Source organism: Aspergillus tubingensis, assembly GCF_013340325.1.
Source record: "Aspergillus tubingensis WU-2223L DNA, scaffold_1, whole genome shotgun sequence".
Lineage (NCBI taxonomy): Eukaryota > Fungi > Ascomycota > Eurotiomycetes > Eurotiales > Aspergillaceae > Aspergillus > Aspergillus tubingensis.
Window position 1 is genome coordinate 1,404,340 of NW_023336275.1, and position 22,642 is coordinate 1,426,981.

At 50.4% G+C, this 22,642-nt stretch overlaps 9 protein-coding genes and 1 non-coding gene across 10 annotated transcripts; 5 read left to right on the plus strand and 5 right to left on the minus strand.

Moving 5' to 3' along the window:
• Positions 1-306: 306 nt before the first annotated feature.
• On the minus strand, positions 307-1,059 carry AtWU_00488 (alpha/beta hydrolase; the record flags this gene model as incomplete). Its single annotated transcript, XM_035495604.1, has 1 exon — positions 307-1,059. One exon carries the CDS (start codon positions 1,057-1,059, stop codon positions 307-309), a length of 753 nt encoding a protein of 250 aa, XP_035351497.1.
• Positions 1,060-2,905: 1,846 nt separating this feature from the next.
• AtWU_00489 (uncharacterized protein) lies at positions 2,906-3,215 on the plus strand (the record flags this gene model as incomplete). Its single annotated transcript, XM_035495605.1, has 2 exons — positions 2,906-3,054; positions 3,113-3,215. The coding sequence occupies 2 exons, from the start codon at positions 2,906-2,908 to the stop codon at positions 3,213-3,215; spliced, it is 252 nt and encodes an 83-aa protein (XP_035351498.1).
• Positions 3,216-4,850: 1,635 nt separating this feature from the next.
• AtWU_00490 (uncharacterized protein) lies at positions 4,851-6,838 on the minus strand (the record flags this gene model as incomplete). The annotated part of the gene is made up of 2 exons (XM_035495606.1): positions 4,851-6,180; positions 6,252-6,838. The coding sequence occupies 2 exons, from the start codon at positions 6,836-6,838 to the stop codon at positions 4,851-4,853; spliced, it is 1,917 nt and encodes a 638-aa protein (XP_035351499.1).
• A 3,882-nt stretch (positions 6,839-10,720) lies between these two features.
• On the plus strand, positions 10,721-11,748 carry AtWU_00491 (muramidase; the record flags this gene model as incomplete). The annotated part of the gene is made up of 4 exons (XM_035495607.1): positions 10,721-10,744; positions 10,807-11,063; positions 11,137-11,444; positions 11,513-11,748. 4 exons carry the CDS (start codon positions 10,721-10,723, stop codon positions 11,746-11,748), a joined length of 825 nt encoding a protein of 274 aa, XP_035351500.1.
• A 616-nt stretch (positions 11,749-12,364) lies between these two features.
• AtWU_00492 (aquaporin-like protein) lies at positions 12,365-13,225 on the plus strand (the record flags this gene model as incomplete). Its single annotated transcript, XM_035495608.1, has 2 exons — positions 12,365-12,551; positions 12,615-13,225. The coding sequence occupies 2 exons, from the start codon at positions 12,365-12,367 to the stop codon at positions 13,223-13,225; spliced, it is 798 nt and encodes a 265-aa protein (XP_035351501.1).
• Positions 13,226-13,562: 337 nt separating this feature from the next.
• AtWU_t21 lies at positions 13,563-13,652 on the minus strand. The gene is given in 2 exon segments: positions 13,563-13,597; positions 13,616-13,652. It is a non-coding gene; the product is annotated as a tRNA-Asp (tRNA).
• Positions 13,653-14,479: 827 nt separating this feature from the next.
• AtWU_00493 (Hsp20/alpha crystallin family protein) lies at positions 14,480-15,040 on the minus strand (the record flags this gene model as incomplete). The annotated part of the gene is made up of 1 exon (XM_035495609.1): positions 14,480-15,040. The coding sequence occupies one exon, from the start codon at positions 15,038-15,040 to the stop codon at positions 14,480-14,482; it is 561 nt and encodes a 186-aa protein (XP_035351502.1).
• A 1,379-nt stretch (positions 15,041-16,419) lies between these two features.
• On the plus strand, positions 16,420-16,685 carry AtWU_00494 (six-hairpin glycosidase; the record flags this gene model as incomplete). Its single annotated transcript, XM_035495610.1, has 2 exons — positions 16,420-16,473; positions 16,524-16,685. 2 exons carry the CDS (start codon positions 16,420-16,422, stop codon positions 16,683-16,685), a joined length of 216 nt encoding a protein of 71 aa, XP_035351503.1.
• Positions 16,686-17,265: 580 nt separating this feature from the next.
• On the minus strand, positions 17,266-18,702 carry AtWU_00495 (putative integral membrane protein; the record flags this gene model as incomplete). Its single annotated transcript, XM_035495611.1, has 6 exons — positions 17,266-17,866; positions 17,920-17,974; positions 18,025-18,161; positions 18,226-18,397; positions 18,464-18,506; positions 18,565-18,702. The coding sequence occupies 6 exons, from the start codon at positions 18,700-18,702 to the stop codon at positions 17,266-17,268; spliced, it is 1,146 nt and encodes a 381-aa protein (XP_035351504.1).
• A 2,320-nt stretch (positions 18,703-21,022) lies between these two features.
• Positions 21,023-22,491, plus strand: AtWU_00496 (S-adenosyl-L-methionine-dependent methyltransferase; the record flags this gene model as incomplete). The annotated part of the gene is made up of 5 exons (XM_035495612.1): positions 21,023-21,190; positions 21,256-21,382; positions 21,457-21,580; positions 21,648-22,114; positions 22,178-22,491. The coding sequence occupies 5 exons, from the start codon at positions 21,023-21,025 to the stop codon at positions 22,489-22,491; spliced, it is 1,200 nt and encodes a 399-aa protein (XP_035351505.1).
• Between the last annotated feature and the right edge of the window lie 151 nt (positions 22,492-22,642).

Below are 22,642 nucleotides of genomic sequence, written 5' to 3' on the forward strand. Positions count from 1 at the left end.
CGCAGCATTCACTGCTATCTGCGCCCGAAAGAAGTACTCAGGAAAAGTAGTGGCACTGAGAATTATCAAAATAGCGATTGCAGGTGAATTTTTGTTCCTGTGGTCGGATGTTGCCAAATTCTCAATCAAAAGCCATGACATGCCATTTCACCTTGGAGTATCTCCGAGATCATCAATATTGAGGAATTTTGTAGCCTATATTAGTCTCTATATACATTGAGGAACCGCCATTGGTGACACTAGTATCCCGGTCCACGTGGATGGAACCAGGTGTATATAAGGCCACGTCACACATCCTTTTCATGATCAGATCTCTTCCCCAGCTGCTCTTCTGATCGCCGTTGTTACTTCAGTCGGCTTCGAGAGGAAAGGACTATGGGAGGCGTCGAGGAACTCTGTGCGGATGGGATAACCTGCCGCCCAATCCTCCACCATCATTTTTTGGATCCCTAAGTGGATAGCATTATCCTGGGCACAGTAGAGGTAGGTACTGGGAACTTCTTTCCAGGCAGCATATGTGCATGGGCTGAGGAAGGCCTGATAACTGTGCGGACGTAAAGATTTGACTGCCGCCTGAGCATCTTCTTCTGATAGGTCATTGTAGAAAACCTCGTCTGGTCTGTCTGGGTTAATTTCCAGGCGATCCGCAGAGACATTGAACCATGGCAAGTCATTTCCCCCGAAGGCGCCGATGAGAGATTTCCCTTCAGGAATGATAAACGAGCAGCAGAAGAAGATATGAGCGACTCCGCCTTCTTGGCCATTACTCTGCCGGCTGTCGCAGTCAAGCCCTTTGACGGCTTCGCTTGAAGGCACTCCTCCGTAAGAGTGTACCACGAGCACGACATTCTTGCCGGCATCGACTAGACGCTCTATATGGCTTTTTATTTGGGCCACATCGGCAGAGAAGTCTGGCAGGTGCTGAGTTGGTCCCACAGAAGGAAGATGAACGAGGTCCGTCTCGTACCCCGCAGCTTCGAGTCGGTCGATCACTCTGCGATAACATTCCGGGCTGTGCCATGCGCCCGGCACGAAGACGATAGTGGGAAAGGGAGCCATTTTATTATCCTAGCAGAAAGAGTCTGACGCCAGAAGTGGATGAATATTTGGTGCTTTGGCAGGAATATAAATGATCACGGGGAAGGCTATGGTGGCGGGTGACCGCATGCGGGAAAGTCATGAACTCATCACGGCAAATGGCGGTTTCGTATCAACCCGGAGAGTGACTCGACTAACGTGTCGATCGGTGTCAGTGCACGCGAGTCCATTGCCGGTAAAACATCGGAGAGTGTGAAGTGGCCTATCTAAATGCAGAAAGTCTGCAGATGCGGGGAAGGAAAAATCTTCCATATGCGCGTGCTTCGGCTTCATTCTGAGTATGCCAGACCCTTCAATGCGATCCCTCAAAAGCAGTATTGGTTCTATATGGCCCACTAATCTTACCATGACACTTAAGTAAGTAGGTAGGAAAGCAACTTTTAGAGCTGTCAAACCAATCGGTCGTAGTGTAGATATATCAAGGGGACGGCAGGCAGATGAGGCCAGACCCACGGAGCCCTCATTCTCGGAGCGGGGCAATGCGAAGGTGGGGGGAGAAAGCATCCCGTCTCGAAGATAGTGTTCAATTCGCTAAGTAGCTAGCTTCAGTGTGCCTTTTCGAGTAATAAAGTTCTGCGAATGTACACTATTTTGGTGTAGGGAGTGGCATCGACTCCAATTTCTAGGCCACCACGGGACTATGTCACGAGCTGACCCCAAAAGTAACCGTAGTGGTACTGGAGTCCAAAGTCAGTTTATCAGTATATTGTCAAAACAAATTGCAATCCGATCATAAAGCGCACTTCCACTGAATGGTTAATGGTCCAAGCGCAAGAGCCGTCCATATGTACCAGGCCAGCCGTGGCATTTGCAGTCTACCTCATACACCAAGTTAGCAGCTCAGGCAGCTAGTACGTACCTTGTCTGTCCATATGTCCTCGTAGAAGACTAACTAGGGTGTATGCTGTCCCTGCATGAATCTACGCCAGGTTGTCCGATCAAGCATAGTCATGATCGGAAGTGGCGATCGAACCTGAGCCAAGCCAGATTCCACAGATCGAGATGAGCATAGGGAAGAAGGTAGAAGGCAGGGGGTCCAAGAATCCCCATCCGTCAGATAGTAGTTAATTTTCTACTAGCTTTATTCATTGTGCAGGTCATTCCCCCTCCGTGTACTCTAAGTTCTAATACCATCCCTCTCCCATCGAATAATAATATAATAATCACTCCAATCAAATGACTTGGGCTCACATGACTGGACTGTCCAGATGCGGTTAGCTCCAACATACATGTCAACCCGTTTATTGCCTCAGGCAGCTAGGTGTCCAACTCAAGGTGAAACACGGTTGCCTAATCGGGAAATAGTCAGGGGGCAAAGCCCCAAAAATGGAACAAAAATGATTCCAGACACCCTAATGGAGGATTGAGACTACCAGCCTCAGCCTCGAACAACTGATTCAGAGCAAGAGATTGTGCCCTGTTGATCGCTACCAGGTTCACTACCTAACTCTGCTACAACTCGAAACCGCAAAGACACTTCAAAGGGTTTTAGGGAATGGGTCAGTGGGGAATGGAGAGGCCGCCGGTGGACAGTTGGAAAGGGGATGAAACTATTCCCGGCAACAATCTCAAACCGCCCAGGGGCGCCAGGCCGTGAATTGGACCAAACAGCATTCCGCATTCACTTCCCCCTGCTGGTCCGTGCTGAAGCCACTAGTCCTGGCAATGTCTTATCCCCTTTTGAGGGCGCCAGAGAGCAGGTTCGATTCAGAACGCGACCCTCGCGTCCCCTTTTTTATCTGCCCCTTCCCCGTCTCTTCCCTACGGCTTTGCCCGTTCCCCGGAACTTGCATATCAGGTCCCCCCAATGGAATCATCCCAAGCCTTCTCTCTCTCCCGGCGAGCAGTCGCTATTGCGATGCCTCTGTGGGCTCGCGACGACTCGGATTCCTCGTCTGGCGAGAAGCCCGTCAGTAACTTCCTCAAGAGCGGCGTGCCAGGCATCATCGTTGGCATGTGAGTACTGCGTGGCTTCTTCGCCTGCGACCTTGGACATGCTAACAACGGTCCCTAGATTCTTCCTTATCGCAGTCTCTGTATGCTGCTATTTCCTTTGGCGCAACAAAAAGCGAGATGCCAAAGAAGCCGCGGCGGTACGAGACTGGAATGATGCATGACCTCGGATGATCTGCAGCATCATCGGCAACCATTCTCGAAGTTGTGCTACCAGGGCTGGACCTATTCTTCCTTATTCTCTCTCTCTCTCTCTCTCTCTCTCTCTCTCCCCCTTCCTCTATAGCTCTACTTCTCTCCCATTTTCCTCCTCCCACCCCGACCTCCAGCTCTTTCTCTCTTGCTCCGTTGCTTTCTATCGGCCTTCTTTCGGTTTCTCTTTTCTATCCGGTCTCTGGAGTTTAAGTGGGTTCGGTTCTCTTATACCTCTGTTATCGTCCTCGACAAAGTTTGCATGTCTGTTGCCATAGCATTTTTCAACTGGCTCGCCATACTACGTTTCGCATGGCTCGTCGCCCATAAAATCCACTGAACGCATCAACGAACATGTACTCTCAATCCTACGTCTCTGCCCTTTTGATGTCTTGGAGCCTGGCCTACCCAATTTGCCATGTATTATTATCCAATTGAGGCTGGCACCCCTTGGCCGATACCTGACTTGGGATGGCCTAGCGACAATCACTCCCTCATCGTCTCTTTCATACCCTCTGTAGATCGTCCCGCACTGATTAGTATTATGTTGTACAGTATGCATTGCATGGTTCTAGAAACAACACCGACAAAGTTTTTTCAACGGTTCTCAGAATAGCTTATGCCTTCCCGTTTGAGCTAGCAGAGTTTGTTTGGTTCTTTCGTTTTGGGAAAGTCTGGTATGTGGGGCCACTCAAAAAGGAACCAGGCCCACGTGAGAACCAGATTTGTACAACTCACTGAGATCCTCACATACTAGAGATACTCCCTTACAACCGTCAAACTGCAGATGGCAAGGTCTCAACGTAGTAAATCAGGCCAAAAATGGATGCTCTCTGACGTGTAACTGCTTCACACCGATAAGCAAGTTTAAGCATTTTTTAAGACATCTGCGATGGATAAGAAAAACTCTGCTCTGAAACATAACCCATAGCAGTGGCCACTGAAACATTGTTCCACAACCTCACTATACCAGGAAACATAACACACTTCCCCCATCTACTAACTTTACATTTCCTACTACCCGCTTCTTTTCATCATCCCACCAGAATACGAGGTCCCAGCTTCTAGCCTCAGCCTTGCAGGACCCCTACTTTCGACGTGTCTCCACAAAATCACACATTGACCGCTAATGGAGCATTCATGGAAAGTAATGTAATAGAAAAAGTGCTATCATAGACCAGGGAAGCGTTCAGCTGCCTTAAATTCGAGAAAGCGGCTGAGCCTCAGACGATAGGCTGATCGATGAGGCTTGGTGTGATCCTGACGGATTCTAAACTGTTATGATTCGCTGAGTCCTGGGGGGTTAGGGGCCAAAAGATGCGCCGTGGAGCTCCTTCCGGTGGTCAAATAACCGAGAGCACCAATCATCTGAAAACAGATCGAAGGGTATCGGGTAGACGGGTATAGCCGATAGTAGAGTCATCTAGGACGCATTTTGGGGGGGTTGATATCTTGTAGCGATGGAGATTGGACTTATGAAACTGACCTTGAAATTTACTGTCTATGGTAGGCGAACCGGAGAAAGACCGATGGGAATAAAAACTGCTAATAAGTTATTATTGCCACTCTACTCAGATGGTCTATGTCTATAGCAGATAATTACATCATCAAGCACTCTCACCACTGATCAGCCTAGATCTCTCAACCGCCACAGAGCCTTCCCTCACATCCACCGAACTCGATCTAGATGTATCCCAACTTTTGAAAACGTACACCCCATCCTCATTCTCCGGCTCCACAGCCACCCGTCGGCTCGGATGTCCAGCATACTCCTCGTACATTTCATCAACAGAATGAACATCCTTGCGCGATCCGGGATCCTCAAATCGATCTGCTATAAGACCCGAGATTCCAAGCCGAGCATGAACATCAGGGACTGCTCCCCGGGCGGTGCTGATAGCGATTCCCGCAAAAATCAAGCCCACGATGACATACAAGAAGTTCACGGCAACCAAGGTGAAGAGTGGCGCCATGGGAACCCGCGATACCAGGGAAGTCTCCCTCTGCTGCGCTGCTAGTGCTGGGCGCGATTCAACCCCGTCTGCTCCAAGGGCCAAGATTACCTTGCTGAATGACTGTGCAATCTTGTCTGCGAACTCCTGGCCTGTCTGGCTGAACGCCGCGGCTCCGATCTCCAGCTCGATGGACGGTTCCCAGTCGACTGTCTGCGCGATACTCGTCTGCCAGATGTTGGATACCGAGGTGTTGCTATCGGTGGGCACGAAGCGGGTCACGGAGTTGTTGACTCGGTCGTACACGATGTCGTAGATTGTAGTGTTGCAGCCAAGGACGTAGCCATACACGCCCGACTCATTCTGCACAAAGTCTGTCGAGTTGGGGACGGTCCCCCCAGAGGTACTTAGCACGCCGGCGATCACGTAGTAAAATGGGTTCTCTGTGCCATAGTTGGAAGTCTCATTGTCTTCGATGTCAGTTGTCATACTGGAGTCTGTAAAAAAGCCCGTAATCAATTCGGTGGAGTCGATGAAGCCGGCAAAGGCACTCGAGCAATTGTATCGGAGAGAGGTCGTCACTTCGGTCAGGTTGCATCTTTTGGAGAACATCTCGCACTGTGTCGCAGCACCATATGTTTGAGCTTCGTAATCCCGGTCGGTCACCGAGGCCGTGCCCTCTGGTATTCCTAGGTAGCTGTACATCGTGCCGTTGTTGTCGTAGGTGTACACGGTCGCAAAATCAGAGACGTTGTTCAGCACGCCGAGACTGACGGTTGCATTTGCCAGGAACTGGCCCGTAACAGCCATCGAAACACTGCATAGGCCAGTATCTTCCTGTGCTGCGACTGAATTGTTCCCTTTCAAACACTGAGGGGTCAGGCCAAAGCTGTAGTCGGTATTGTTCGTGGCGGCAGTGGCGCGAGTAAAGGAGACTGTCGTTGTAGTCAAGTGAAGCCAGGTATCTGCCAAAGAAACCAACGCTCTGATTTGGGGCCTATCAGACAATGTACAACTCAAAGAATGGAGGTGCATGCAGTAGCTCTCTGTACATACCCAAGTAATGTCGCTAGCAATGCCACAGAAGCGGCTGAGAACAGTGTGGAAGTCTGAGGCTGCCGCTTCTTTTTCCACGAGACGAGGTAAACAATCCAGCTCCAGGTTGCTCCGAGAGTGCCCCCGTCGAAGAACTTGAGCATGAGCGTCAGTTGGTATGGGGTAGGCAACCGTTCAAAACGTCCTTGTTGTATGTCCTGGAGGTACCTTCTCGCGATGGGAAACGACGCAAGCGTGATGAGAAAGCCCGACAGCATAGGCGCCAAGGTACTAGCCCATGAGGTAACAAATAGAAGGATACTCGAGTTCATATTCACGTAGTAGGCATCTGATGAACCTTCTTTCGCGAGGCCCACGCGGAGATTCTCAAACGGGGAGTCTCCATGTCCAACCCGGTAGCTAAAGACCAGTGCGAGGAAGACAGCTGTCAGTGATGAGAGGGGAATGGTGAGTAGAAACCAGCTCCAAATTATGAAGATCCAATGAGAGGTAATTCCGATCTTTTCTTCTTTCGACTTGAGGTCCTTTTTTGGATTGGATGACGCAGGGTCACTTGCGACAGAGACAACGGTATCAGACTCGGTCATGGTCAAGCTGTACTGTGGTCAAACCGATACTGAACCTGAGGACAGAGAGAAAGAATGGTTGTGAATTGCACCGACTCTGGAAGAGCCTGCATTATATACAGGCGAAGTAATAGGCCATTGCTCATGCGTCTCGCGAGGCTGAGCGGCTGTCAAAACTTCAGTGCTATCGATCGGGGTCATTCTAGACCTATATTGAAAAGAGAAATTTGCTAAGCAAATCTGACATGTGGAGACTGCAATCTCAAGTCTGCCAGGTTTTCTGGCAGCGCTACAGCATTATGTAGAGCCACCAGGATGTAGTGGCTCCTGTTTGACTGGCTAGACTAGGGAACTGATCCCCTCATTCGTGGAAGTCAGAGGTAGAAGGATCACGGGCTGGCGCGTGTCAGCATTCACTCCACCCACCTCATTACCATTAAAATTTCTTTATAACACACGGTCACTCCCTGTTAAGGTAGCGACCGTGCCCTTACTGGAGCAGACTACCTGAAGGTCTAGGTTAGAAGAGCTTTATCCGGTATCGGTTTTTCACTGCTCCTGACATCGCTTGGGGTGGTCAAGGTACACTTGCACTTGGCCAAACATTGTAATATGAACTACTTTTCTATCTGTGGTGGTATGAAAAAGAAAATTCTGTCAGCTTGACAGGGCAACAAGACGAACTCCCATGTTGACAGGTCGTCGGACATGCCGAAATCCATCGAAAGGGCGCTAGGCACATATTATGCCACTTGCTCCTGTGTTCCTGCATTGTTTTGTGTATATGTTCCCAGCTTCCACCAACGGATAGGCAGGGATGCACGCAGTCCGTTCATGCTCCTATGTGAAAGAAATGGCGGGCAAATTTCACCTCGGGATAGGGTGTCCAATGGTCGGGCAGCATGTTATAGTCTGGATATTGGAGCCGGGAAAGAGGTTTCGAGAGGCTTCGAGTAGAGATGCCTTTCATCCCATCGGTGCGTTGTCACACAATATAACGCCGGGGGAAGCATGGGAACGAAGGTCCTCTCAAGGAGTTGAGGTCCCAGCCACATTCATTCCTTCGATGTTTCCACGAGACCAACTTGTCGTTGCGTTTTAAAGAGAGATCGTGTTTCGTCATGCAGGTTCGTTTCTATATGAGGTGCGTTAGTAACACAACTTCGGTCAGCAGGAACGCTTCTCTGAGCCTGGAATGCCTCTTAGTACTCTTATCAAGCCAGTTGGTAGCCCGTGGAGCTTAGCATAATGTTCCCTGTTCTTGGTAGAAACCGGGCAGACCTGCTTTGGCAAAAGGTATAGAAGATATACGCTTGTCAACTCAAGCGTGTAGTCTTCACTGTCATGCCGGCTCCAATGTGCAATACGACATAGTACACATACCATGCCTCTATGGCGCTCTCATCGTCCCTCAGTGCCGAACAGTTCTTTCCACGGTCTATCTATATAGCTGCAATGCTTGCTGCAAGTGCCAACAGGAAAGCCCAAAAAGATAAGTTGGAAGGAAAAAGTTGCTAGGCCATTTGGAATGGGGTGTCAATCGAAGGGGAGGACAGTTTGTCGCAAGAGCTTGTTGTCAAGCGAGTTCACAATAAAATAGCCCCTAAGAGAATTGAAGCTGTATGACAAATTGAGGGGGGACGACATAGCCACAAGGGGTTGATCCTGCTGTGTTGGGTGGAGCTCTTGTTAAGGCCCCGAACCCTGGGGATGTCACTGCAACATCAGCAGATGCCAACTGCGGGAACATAGTGAAATACTGGGCCGGTATATTGGAGTGGTGTAACCCAGAACGTGACCGATGTGGTTTATTGGTCTGGGTGACCCGGGGTAGAGTAATTGCTCCGTTAGAAATTTCCCATGTCAAAGAAATCGCCGGGACACCAGCTCCGAGAGATATAGTAGCTTGTTCCGTGTCTGACGAACAGTACCTGCATTGCATTCTTCATGACATGACGAACACCCCCAACGGGATGGAGTCAGAGTTGGGGGCCGAACCTGCACCGGGCCAGAGCAGTGTCTGCATCATCCTTTGAGGCAGTGAGACGGAATTAAACTCCTCGTGTATGTCTATTTGTCAAGTAGTACTTGGCATACAACTTGCGATGTTGCAGAGAGAGTGGGTAGTCGAATGCCAACATCTCCAGTTAAGGTGTGGCTAGGACCCCTCGGAACAGCAATCCGGATAGGTCGGGGCTGTAAAAACACATGGGTAAGAAAGTTTCTGGCCTGAAAGCATACATTCCATATGACTATCATGGCAGGGTTAGAGATGGAGAGGATACCAGCAGTGTGATGAGAAGCTGAAAGGGGGGTAACATCTGGATAGCTTCTGATCCGACGCCAAGGGAAAGTCTGCCAGACTAGCCTGTCTCGCTAAGGACGAATTCGGCCGGCGTGCTCGCTCATGTCCAGCAGCGTCAGACCCCACCCACCGCCACAGCGCTTGGCCGGATCCGCCGTCTGCCAATGTCAGCTTCCTATGAGCAATCGAGGCGCCCGGAGAATAAACTACGCAGGAACGGGAAGCCGAGATGTTGGTTCTCTGCCCCCAGATTGGATCGCCACAGCCACCATCTGAAACACAAACTCAATCCCTGGAAGCTGAAACCGGCCCCTTCCGTTACACAGTGCCTTGCACAGTACCAATGCTGAATAGGGGCATCTCCACTGCACTACATGACTGTTCTACAAAGTTTCTCGGGGAATCTCTGTGTGCCTTAGGGCTGCTGGCATGTGTGTAACTCTCGAGTCTCCGAGAGTGCGTCGATGCGCAGTCACTAGCCGAGGGAAACACAACACAGGAAAGGCTTGAGTGTATACCGGATGACTTTTTTTTTCTTTGAGTGCGTCCTAAACAGAATAGTTCTGGCAGTCGGTGTGTGTTTGTCTCGGTGAAGATGGAAACTCACGAATCGATGGAGATTTCGGCCCCGCACTAGTTCGGCCTCAGCCCGAACGTGTCTGCCTGAACTCAGTCAACTCACACATTGGAGGTGTCCCCCTCCAGTCAATGATGCTATTTGGCACAGGCAGTGTGTGCTCTCGGTTCCTCTTTCCGACTCGCGGTGGCCCATGCAAAACCTAACGTTGGCCAGTTCATCCTCCTCACTGGTTCCTCGCGCCTGAACCTGCGACAGCCGCGGGGTGGAGACTTCTCCCAATGATGGCTCTCATGGGCTCGGCCAACACGGATGCTCGCTGAGCTTGGCTCTGTCGGCCTTGCGCACATGGCTCCTCGGGCTTTTTTCTTGCGCTAGTCTCTATCATGGAGGGAGGATTATCCATCCTACTGGTCTGGGATTATACCCCCGGTGGGCTGGTGTCGGCGTAGTGCCGCACGATCTTAGGTTTCCGCATCTTCAAGATGTTGGACGGACCTCTCAGATGCATCCTGAGGGCAGAATCGGATAGACGTGATGACATTATCCTTCATTTCGTACTGTCACACGTCAGCCCCGATTGGCAGCTAAATTAGCGGGCCGTTGGTGATGACCGACTATCATCGCTGATTTGCTCGGACCCCTCAAGTCACTCAGCCCACCGTTCACAAGTAGTATCCAACCAACGATGCCTTGGAGCATCTCCTGCAAATTGGGGCCGCTCACAATCCTTCACACCTTCTGTTCCTGAGAGGGGCTGAAGAGATGCCATACCGCCAGCTCGTATAAAGAGCGCGAGTGCGCTGCTTCAAAATGACTCTATCCAAGCAGAGCATTTTCACAGTATCAAGTCGATTTCGACAGTCCTTCCTTTTTTTTCACTTTTTTCACAGTTTATTCAGAAGCTATTGACTAGCTTCACCACATTCCTTCAATCACATACACTCCTTGCAGAGCACACAATCATTAGCATTTGTCCTACTCGTCAACCAATTTCCACTTACAATACCTTTCTATCAAGATGCGTTTCACTCAGTTCTTCAACGTGAGCAGCCACCCTGCACATATCCGGCTCTCAGGAACAGAGTACTAACATCTGTCCTACAGTACCTTGCTGTCGGCTCCCTTGCCGGCATCGCCGCCGCCGCTCCGTTGGGAACTCGGACCCTGGAGGTCGAGGAGGGAGAGCAATTGGCCTCCCGTTCCACCAACGCAGTGGTGAGCGTCAGCGCATTGGCTGTCACTAGCGTCAACGACAGTGTTGGCAAGAGCTCCGGCTCGAACTCTTACACCAAGTACACCGGCGATGGTTCGACGGCTGATGGATGGCCCGCCAAGTCCGACTGGCTTTCCTTCGATGCGATGTATGCTTGAGACCTCCCTTCCGTCGGACTTGCTTTCAGAAGCATTCATTGTGCTAACCAAACACTACTATAGGTGGGAGGCCAACAAGGAAGCTGTCATCGCCAAGTCCTGCAGCAACAATGGCTGGGGCCAGGACAACTCGGCGACCGAGACCGCAAACATCAAGAGTGCCATTGAGAAGGTCGCCAAGGAGTCCAAGGTCGACCATCGCTTCATTCTGGCCGTGGTTCTGCAGGAATCCAAGGGCTGTGTCCGAGTCCCGACTACCGCCAACAGTGTAAGCAACCCTGGCCTCATGCAGAGTTTCCAGGGTACCGGTACTTGCTATGGGAAGAGCACCTGCTCTGACTCGGAGATCGTCCAGATGATCCGCGATGGAGGTACGTTATAATCTTTGTCAATACCCTTGAGGGACCTGCCGTTTCTAACATCAATCTCCCTACTTCAGCTATTGGAACTTCCTCCAGTGGTGGTTATGGCCTCGCTTCTTACCTGGACTTGGCCGATCGGACTGGTGTTGCGGCCTACTACCGTGCCGCCAGACTTTACAACTCCGGTGTAAACTCCCTTAAGTCGACCACCAACCTTGATCTTGCCTCCGGTGCCACTTCTTGCTACGCCTCTGATATCGCCAACCGTCTCACTGGCTGGACGACGGCGACCTCCAAGTGCTCTAGCTGGTAAGCTGCTTCGTTCCCACGTAGTAGTGGGATAGCAGATATATCTTCCCAGCGTTGGCATGAACATGCCTTGAACACTTGGATATGGCGATTGTTTCCGTTCACTTCTTCTTCTTCTTCTATACGATCGGGGTGGCACAACCGTGCTCAGGGAGCAGTTGTCCCCTCATCGCGATTTTGCCTAGCTTTTTCTGTTCGTTCCCGTGATATCATTCTGTCTTTGTATTTCAATTGGTTTTTTACCTTCAATTAGAAGCATTGCTCGCTCTGAATAGATACCCGTCACCTGCTTTGCAGGTGACTAGATTTCATCTGAAAAGCTAGATCTACTTGCTGAAACGGGTAACAGGCTCTTCCATGGACCCGAAAGAACCCGAATGGCGACAGGCAGAAGAAGAGAACAAGTCTGTTTTGTTCAACTTGTAGGTCAGAGACAGTGTCATTCCTATTTGTGATTGATAACAATTCCCCGTCTAAGAGCATCTCATATCAGCGATCCACTTTCCTCGGGTCGGCAGTCGCCGGCCGCCGAGCAAACCACAACAACTTCATACTTCAGTTACTGTCGAACTTGGCACTTTTACCATGTGCATGGTTGCGTTTTCTACTCTTTCGACATCATGATACCTGGGATGGAGAAGAGTGGCTGTCGCGAGAAGCCAGCGCAGGGCATCGCACCTGTGACCCGCTTCCCTCAGAGCCGTGGCGATGAATATCAAAGTACTATCCAGCCAGGTACAGACCTGTCAGACTGGAAGCGCTTGGCGGACGTCACTTTGTGGAAGTGCACCTTACTAGAATGTGTCGGTAAGATGGTGACCCCGATATCAATATATTACGATCGTATGGAGCGCTAAACCAGAAATACAGCCAGCATAATGTACACGTTCATGTTGACATGGGTGACGATTGCACCAGCATCCAAAGATCGAGTCGATATCGGTAACCTCTCCTACCTCAGCACGGACAATTACGATTGGGTTCGCTTCTTACCTGCGAGTATCGTCAATATGTGCCTCCTCCCTTTGATAATCGTTACTTTTACGCGCTCGAGTGGCGGCTATGTCAATCCGACTATCACATTGGCTGCGTACTTTCTTCGCCGAATGTCCTTATCGCGGGCTGCTATGTACATGGCTGGACAAGTTGTTGGAAGTGCCTTGGCAGTGTGGGCTGTGCAAGAAGCATACGGAAGCACGGAGATTGATATGGGGTGTATCATCAGTCTTGAAGGAGTTTCGATACGCGATGCATATATTGCTGAGATATTTGGCAGCTTGACTATAGTAGTGGCTGTCATGTACATTGCTGCTGGTCGCAAAGCCAGGGGGTTATTTGGAGATGCGATGTCGCCTTGGATGGTGGGCATTGCCATTGAGGCTGGGTTCTGGTTACCCAGATTCATATGGCAGGAGTATCCCCGTGCAAGTATACCATTGTGGCCTGCGTTGTGGGGCGCTATGATCAATGGCAGCTGTTAATGAACAGTCTTGAATGAAACCCGTCTTACATTAACAGGAGTTCTGCTTATTTGGGAGTGGTAATAGTATCGCTGCAGTCTACGGGGCTGGTTCACTATCTTCAAATTTTTATGAGCTTTGCGATCAATTTTTACTGGAATGGATAGATCCAGCATCATGAAAAATAACAAACATGGTCTATACTAGTAGTATGGGGGAAAGAAATGAATACTAAGAAAAACCACACATGGCGCTTAGAGATAAGATCGCATGTGGCGCGATCGGGCGAAGTCGGAATTCGGAAGATAAGAGAGCACGGGATCGAGCCTGGGGGGAAAAAACAAAAACAAAAAGAAATCTCCCCGACTGGGAGTCGAACCCAGGTCTCCCGCGCTTGTTCCCGAAAGGGATTGACAAGCGGAAATCATGACCGTTAGACCATCGAGGATTGGAGATGTTATCTGTCTCTATTTCTTGCTACATAAGCTACCAGTAAATCACTACATCATCATCTGTAAGTCAAGCTGCTGCTCAAGATATCCCAATAGAAACCACATGTCTTGAGTATTTTTTGACGTTTATAGACTATTTGGAGGCCATTATTGACTGTGGTCTGGTATTTTCGCTGCAATTTGCACATTTGGTTCGTTTTGCTTTTCGTCCGTGATGTGCCATGGAGATATATATAGTTACAATCAATCATCGTAAGTTGAAGTATGCTACAACAGACTACAACTACTCTCAGGTCACTCTATTTACGCCATTCATCGTGTCATTCAACATAGGGATTACCAGTAGCACTGACCCAGGCTACTATATAGCCGGGCGCAAAAGGTAAGTGGCTGCGCTTGTTCGCCGCAATGGTAGCATATGCAACATGTGGGTCGACACCGGGCCTTGGCGACAACAGTATGAGAACCATAGGAGTGATCTATGTACGAGGCTCATGACTAGTGCTTCATAACCTCAAGACGTATTGCGATGTTCGTGTGTCAAGTCCAGTGGTTACTTCTACCCGAGAGTCATTACAAATGGAGCGAAAGAGAGAATTCAAACTTTCAAATAATGTATAGTATTACTAGGATACAATACTAGAAAGGAGCGACAACCCAGCAACGACTGAGAATGCACACCTCGACTATTAGACACTAATCCCCCAGCAGTCTGGCTCAGATAAGATGCAAAGAGAATGAAGACAACAGAGTAAAAACATCACACGCTATGGAACAATTTCGAAACCCATCATCAAGTCGTTATCCGTCGCACCAATCACTTTTACTCGATGGTAATCTTCTTCGAAGAAGGAGCAGCCGCCTTAGGCACGAAAATGGACAGGATGCCGTTCTTCAAGGAAGCCTTGACAGCGTCCTGGTCGACGCGAGTAGGGAAGGAGAAGGTGCGGTGGAACTCGCCAACGGAGCGCTCGCTGACCCAGTAGTGATGCTTGGTCTTGGACTTGTTCTTGGAGACCTGCTTATCGCCCGAGGGGACGACAGCGCTGCCCTCGCCCTGGTTGTTGTTGTTGGTGTTCTCCGGGGCAGGGGTGTTCTGGGCCTCGTCATTGTCCGAGGAGTGGTATTCGCGCTCAGTGCGACCCTTGATCACGAGAGTCTGAGGGTCGGAAAACTCAATGTCGACGTCCTTCTGGGCGATGCCGGGCAGCTCACCATCGAGGTGGTAGCCATCCGAGGTCTCGCGGACGTCGAAGCGAGGCGCAAAGGTGCGAGCAGAAGTCACTGAGGAGCCTTGGCCGGAGCGGTGGAGATCATAGTCGTCCAGCAGGCGGAAGAGAGGGGCGAAGTCGCCAGCAGTAGGGATGGTTCGGAAGAGAGACATTGTGGTAGGTGGTTTTGTTATGATAGTGGTAGTGTTAGATGTAGTAGACGTTGGTTGCGATTGGTAGAGTGGTTGCGATTGTTGTATTCGTAGTAGTAGTAGATGCTTGATGTCTGTTGCGATGATGAGGATCGACTGGAAGAGACCTCGAAGGGCCTTATATAGCTTTTGGACCCCATGATGGTGACTGGTATAGGCAGGTACCAGCTCGTTGGGGTAGCTGCTGGAGGAAGCTGGAAGCTCCGTGAACGATCGCTGGCACCACTGGCCCAGGAGGGTTAGTGCCCGCCAGAGACAGCGGGAAGGCCCCAGGCACCCCCGGACGCTTCTGGCGGGTTCGATTCTCAGTCACGTGATAATCACCTGGTTTGCCACCCGCCACAAGGAAGGGAGGGATGGAATCTGGATCTTATTCCAACCACCACACTGTGTGCTGCTGCTGCTGGAATATCGCAGGGGAGCAGCTGTCATGCCAACTCATTCCCCGCTCGTTTCCAGATTATTCCACTGGCGTGCATCCCTTCTGTGGTACAAACTACGGAACACAAACTACACGGTGCCACTGCAAGCTGTCGTCGGTCGCTTTCGTCATGGTGAAGCAATCATCCCTTCCAAATGTCCCAACTTGCGTTGATCTCGCATATTCGCCCAGTTTCGACGGATATCTGGAGCTCAATATCAATGTACACGAAGTTTCGATGGTCGGAATCGCCACCTGAGTCTCTATTGAACTTCACGCAAATGAGGGCGTGCCGGCCCGCTGGTTGACCATGTATGGCCACAAGCCGCAAAGGGTCGTGTTGGAACACCATATCATCAGCTATAGTGTGGTGATGATAGACAAACCCTGACTTTAGGGTCACACAGCAGTGCTGACTGTTTCCGTGAAAGGGCTGGCTTCCTGGCACGGTCTAGGGGCCGTTTCCAGTGCAACGGAAGGCGAAGTAGGATGGTAGGATGGCCAGTGAAATGCCACGAGGTAGTGCAGATAGTGAGGGTCACAAAGACCAAAGCGCTAGAGATTTGCGGGGTAGTCGCATACTCCTTCTCAGCAAGCAGATTGCGGCCATGCGAGCCGTGAGTATAGCAAAGGGCAAGGTCTAGACTCCAGGGACTCCGGGTATGTCCCAACCAATGAACAGGGCTAGCTGGGTTATAGGAGACGGCGTAGAGCTGTAGCGACTGGACGGAAAATGGCACCGGAATGGTTACTTATGACGAAGGAAATAAGCAATACTACAATGTAGTACAGACTTGGGGAAAATGTGGGGTAGCATATATAAGGGGTTGAAGATCTTCTTGAACGAACTTCCAACGCACCAAAGATCCATTCCAGAACAAACCCAAGTATACTAGGAACCAGTCGCTGTTATATCAACATGCCTTCCAACCAGATGAGCAAGTCGGATGCTTCCCGCATCCAGTCCACCCAAGTTAGCAGGTGCTGTATGCTGGTATAGATTACAAGCTCACAAAGCTACAGGCCCAAGGTGGAAAAGATATGAGCTCTGGTGGCTTTGCTGCTCGAGCTCAAGGAGCTGCCGATCGCAATGCCAGCACTGCAGAATCCAGCACCCGTTCCTCTCAGGGCCCGTCATCGGGAACGCACCAAAGTGGCCAGCAGTCCACTCCCGGAAAGAGATGAGCTCGTGAAGTAGCACAAGATCTCACAATTTCGTATGGCCATGATATCATTATGGAACTTTTTATTCTGTCGTGAGCACACATGAATACGAAGTTGGTTATGCCTCGTACGACAGTTGTTGCGGGGTGCTTTTTCCGAGGGTGTCGGTATGTTCTTGACGCATTACCTACCAGAAATTAGTAAATGGAAGCTTGGAATTCTCAGAAGACTTACATATTGAACAAACGGGCGTTGGTGTGGCAGCCTATTCTCTGGGTTAAGAAGAGAAGCCTGTAGCCATAGTGCTGGTGCTAGGATGGAGGCATCACAAGGAGTTGTGCATTCACAGTGACGCATTTTGCTTAGTAGGTGACGTAGATCTATCAAAATATCGTGATGTATTAAGCATTAATTGATATGGTCATAATAGAACAGGGCCGTAAACATGGCAATTCGCTGGGGACACCAAGGAAGAGCCGTGTCGGCCAAACATGGGTCATTCGTGTACACAATATGGGAGAGGATATCGCCTTAGATTGACGCCATTCAACATGCTGAGCATAATCATGTTCCATCCAAGCTCTGTAGACAGCCACTGGCTTCAGTGCCCATATGGAGGGGTGGTGGATACATTGTGCAGATCTTCAGGAGAGGCTTCTTCATGCGCAAGAGTCACATCTGTCGTAATCATAATGCCCATGTTTCGTTCGGAGTCGCCCGCGTAGCCCTGTTGTGGTGCCGGCAGGAAATCCATAATATGTTCCTGGCTCTCTCCCGACGAATTTTGCCGTTTTTTTGACCAGCCCATGGACGAGAGCTCGTACGGCTGAGGCTCACTGGTGCTGACCACCGTAACATCTCGACCCCCACTTTTGGAGTTGAAAAAGGTCGTTCGGCTTCGGTCCTTTTTATCGTATCCGCGGGAAGAACTGTAGGATGCAAACCACGAAAAGCGAGAGAGGAGAGGCTTGATCCCCGGGGCGCAGACGATGATGGCTGAGACAAAGGCCTGCCGTGATGCCCAGCCCAAAGCTGTAGCGAGAGTTGAGAGGTCTTTGACGGAGTAGTATGCTCGAAGAGCGGCAGCGATCATGACGAAGATGCCGGAGGAAAACAGACCCGTGAGAATCCACTTCTGAGACGTTGGAATTTTGGCGACGATAATCAGTGGAATTGGGACGCACATGATACAGAGATCAGTTCTGGTGCAATAAGTGAGCAAGCATAGATGATGGTCGGAGAATACTGCACTTACAAGATGCTTAAGACTTCGATGACGATGTAGTTCAATGGTCGCACAGTGCAGTTGTCTTGGATCGTGTTAATAGAGGAGGATAACCTGCAAGGCATTATAACCCACTTCCTGCATATGGCTTGACCTGCCAATTTTTCTCGATCGGCCTGCACATAAGAAGGTCAAAGAGCAGTGAGGTGACAAATGTGCACATTGTGAAGGCGCCCACAGCCAAGGCTAGTCGGTGTTGCGAAAGGCCGATCCTATAAGCTGTCAGACTTATGCCTATCCCTATCCCGAAGCAATGGGTCTAAGCTTAATGCTTACGTGAGTCTGTTGTAGAGAAACACAAGCACCCCCTTGAAAGACCACACCATGAGAATGTACGAAAGCCAGGCAAGAAAGGCATAGATCGAGCCTTTGGTTAACGATGGGACCTGATCATCGGGTACCTCAGCGGCAGTGGTGGCATTGAGGCCTATATTGCTGCCATAGACAGCTAAGCATGGAGTGAGTATTCATGAACTAGTGTCAACCAATCAAGGTACGAATCGAACCAGCTTACCGGTGCACATATATAAGAATACAACAAGGAGAGTCCAGAAAAGCTGATGCTAATTAGCCCGCCTTTCACCGCAAAAGGCATACTGGTCTCTGAAATCCTACCGTTCCAAGCACCAGGCACACATCGTCCCAGCGGAACATTCCACGGTCCACGGAGAAGCGCGTGTACAATCGAACTGCAATGACTACCAGCCCTATTGCCCATTCACTGAACATCTCTGCGGTGAGATTGTAGCCCATTTTCTTCGACAAAAGATCACCAAAGGCAATGGGACTTGTGTGTACTGAGTAAAAGACGAAAAGGAACCACGGGATGAAATAACGGTCGGGGTTACGGAGACAATGTTGTATCCGAACGTTGCGACATGGTTGAAGCCCTTACCACACGGCCAAAAAAGGGGAAAAGCAGTCAAGGGAAAGGATATGGCGACAATGACCGTCGCTCTGCACTTTGCATCCAGTGACACAAACATAGCAGACTATCGGTTACCCAGCAAGGAAAAAGGAAACCCGCCTCATAATTTCTCTGACTAGATTGGTGAAGCTGGAGTGGAGAGGGAATCCAACACACGCTAAAGCAAAGGATTTAGCACTAGCCTTCCATCGCCAGACAAAGAGGCTATCCACGCCCATCTGCGGCCGAGTCTCGTCAATGGATCCGGTTTCGGAAAGCCGCAGATCACTCTTTCCTTCTCTCGCTGCTGCAAGAAGAATGCGAATCATACAGAGCAGAACTCAACTAGTCGTTCCTCAACCATGGGTGAAGTCGAATTAAGCCTAACTCAAACGGCTACCGGTCGGAGTCAGCCAAACCTTGTAGGTTCTCATGCCTCATCGGACGGGATGAGGGACGTGCCGTGCCAAGGGAAGGACTGTGGCAGGCGTCAGGGCAGCACCAAAAATGAGGTTGGCATGGACCACTAAATGCTTCCAAATTACTGGGCGGTTCTAGAAAGCCTGAGTAGTGGCAGGAGCACCGGACGCTCTTTGCGTCGAGGGGTTGAAAGCCGAGGCCGACAGTGGACCCTAAGCATACACTGCTTGGTGCTTACGTACTGTATTCAAGCTGTAGGAACTTAGGAAGAGCATCCAGGTGTTTGAGCCAGGTGGCAGGCGGCTCCATCGTGGGCTTGCCCACTCGTTCCGCCTCTAAAAAAGAAGAATATTAACATAAGGTTCCGTGGTCTGAGCCCTCCGCTGGATATAGTTGTTTTCTTAGTGACAAATAAGATTGGGGCGTTGAATCCATCCGTCACCCCCGACACGGCATCGCTGCCTGCGATCGACGTTTGATTTACCAATCGGAATCATGGTCCGGTACATTCTCCACAGGAGTTTAAGGTTCTAGTATCAATTGTCGTCCCGTGTGAGGAGCGGGATCCGCACAGCGGTTGATCCATATCGGACTTGGCCCTGAAAAGGAAATTGAGACCCACGAGAGCCGCGGAAGCATCTCTCCCCGGCGGACCGTCAAATGTTGCCCACCACAGGCGATGCTTGGACCAGGTTTCTACTGTACGAGGACGATTGAATGAGGGAGAGGCTGAGATGTCAAGGAAGACGTGAAGACCGACCAAACAAGAACAAATCTACTATATACTATGGGAGATGATCCAGGTCCCTCAGGCGCTGTTTAACTCATTAGCTACTGTATCGTCGTCAGCGAAGGATTGGCACTAAAACCGTAGCCTCTCTTTTCCCCTTCGAATATTCTCCACTAAACAGATCATTGGATATAGTCATTTCGTATTATGTTATTTTTTCTCCCCCCTTCCTTTCGAGTGTTCTCTTTGCGGACTCCTGGATAAGCTCTGTTCCACGCACATCCCAATGTCGTATTTCATCATCCTCGTATCAAAATTGCGTTAAAGTAACCCGTGAGGGATACTACTGCACGACTATCTGGTAGGGATGTAGATCGTAGCCGTGTCGACCAATTTCCTCTTCGACCGCGAAGCTCAGAACGTCAGGAGGTGCTGCGCAAAGATGCGGAATTGCGGGTGGTGGAGCCGATTTGGGGCAGCAAACGAGGGAAGATTAATGACGGGGCAATACTCCATACCAAGTACGAGACATCAGGGACATAGCATTATATCTTCTTGGCGCGGCATTGTGGTCCCCACTGCTCTCTGTTAAACGGTTGAGGCGTATTCTTTCTTAAACGGTGTTGGTACCTGCTAGTTACGTGATCGACGGAGTGGAAGGAAATGCACATGATGTCTGGCTCCAATGAGCTTAACCACCTGTCACTATCATCGTAGCGGGACCTAAAACTGATGACAGCCTGACCAAATGAACCGTCTTAGTGGTTTTCAGCCAGGTCACCTCAGGACTAGTTCACATTGGCGATGAACGCTACAGGATTCCACCCGCCTGCCAGTTGGACATCCTCCCGGACTGGACCTGCTGTTCTCACTACCCCCGCTATGTCTGAATCCTTGGACAAGCGCACCCCGCAACAGGGAGGCGAAGGATTATAAAAGGAGGGGTGTCTCGAGTCGTCGATGGCCGCTCTTCCCACATCGCCCTTCGCTATCTCAGAGCACGTTCTCTTGACACGATGAACACAGATTCACTCCAGAGTATTTGGACTGATGTCCAGTCGTCGCTGGAAGCTTTTCAGGCTGATGGAACTGAATATAACCGGATCGATGCTCTCGAGAAGGCAACCCAGCTGGCGAGAGCACTGGAGAAACCTCGCGATGCAATTCTGAAACTAGCATATACGGTGAGCCCGTAGACCCTGAATCGTTGGGTTACTTTAGATGGCCGCTTATGCTAATGATGAAAAAGCCGACAGCCCTGATGGCTGTGAAGGTAGCTCACGACATGAAGGTGTTCCCTGTTTTGGCCAACGCGACGAGCCCAGTCCCCGTGAGCGAGCTTGCAGCGTTGAAGCCTGCGGATCCTCTCCTAGTCGGTATGTCCGAGACCTATGCTATGCATTGGTTGACTAGCTTCTAATGCTGACTGCTCAAACTTGAACTATACTAGAGCGAATGATGCGTCTCTGCGTGGCATTCGGCTTTGCGGCCGAGCCAGTCCCCGGTAAGTATTTGCCGACTGCAGTAACCAAGGAGATGGTCAACCGAACGTCTGTTGGAGTGGTGGAGTCCCTGTAAGTAGCTATATGGGAAAAAAAGTCAGTAGTTCGTGACGGTCACTAAGACGCAGGCTTGCACCAGGTTCTGCGAATTCCTTCCCACCATCCAGAAGACACCGGAATACCTTCAAGTCACCAACTACCGTAACCCCGAAGATCCTCTGTTTGCGCCCCTACAGTACACCAACAACATGAAAGAAGACGGATTCATTTGGCTCTGCCAGAACCCTGAAGCCCTAGCTCGGTTCAACAATTTTATGGAAGGCCAGCGTGCGGATCGCCCGCACTGGGCGGACTGGTTCCCTGTGCAAGATCGGGTATTGGCAGATGCTGACAGCAACCCCGATCGGGCTTTGATTGTGGACATCGGTGGTGGCCGAGGCCATGACCTTCTGGGATTTAAGAAACGGTTCCCCGATGCACCAGGGAAGTTGGTGTTGGAGGATCTGCCGGTGGTGATCGACGAGGTGCGAGGGGCGCAGGACTTGGAAGGGGCCAACATTGTCCCCGTCAAGTACAACTTCTTCACGGAGCAACAGCCCGTCAAAGGTAAGATCCTTCATCTTTTCCAATATGTTTGAAAACGACCAGTGACCTGACGAGGGTATGAAGGTGCTCGTGTCTACTACTTCAAGAATGTCATGCACGATTGGTCCGATGAGAAAGCCCGGATCATCCTCAACTATGTCGTGGAAGCGATGGAGCCGGGCTACTCCAAGCTAATCATGGAAGAATATATTGTACCCGACCGGAATGCTTCGGCGATTCACGGCATGACAGACGTGGCGGTGATGGTGTTTTGCTCGGGACTGGAACGGACGACGCAGCAGTGGACTCAGTTGCTGGACTCGGTGGGATTGCGAGTGAATAGATTCTGGACGCGCGCCGGCGATGGACTGGGAGTGGTCGAGGCTGAGCGGATCTGACCGTGTAGAGAGACAGGAAAACATTGATATTCTGTTGGAATGAGAAATGAAATTGATGGTCTATATTCATTCATTGTCCACTCAGCAGCATGCACCCTTTACTAAAAGTATATGTGTTGGATCAAGCACGAAGAGTGTTCAGCGCCAGACA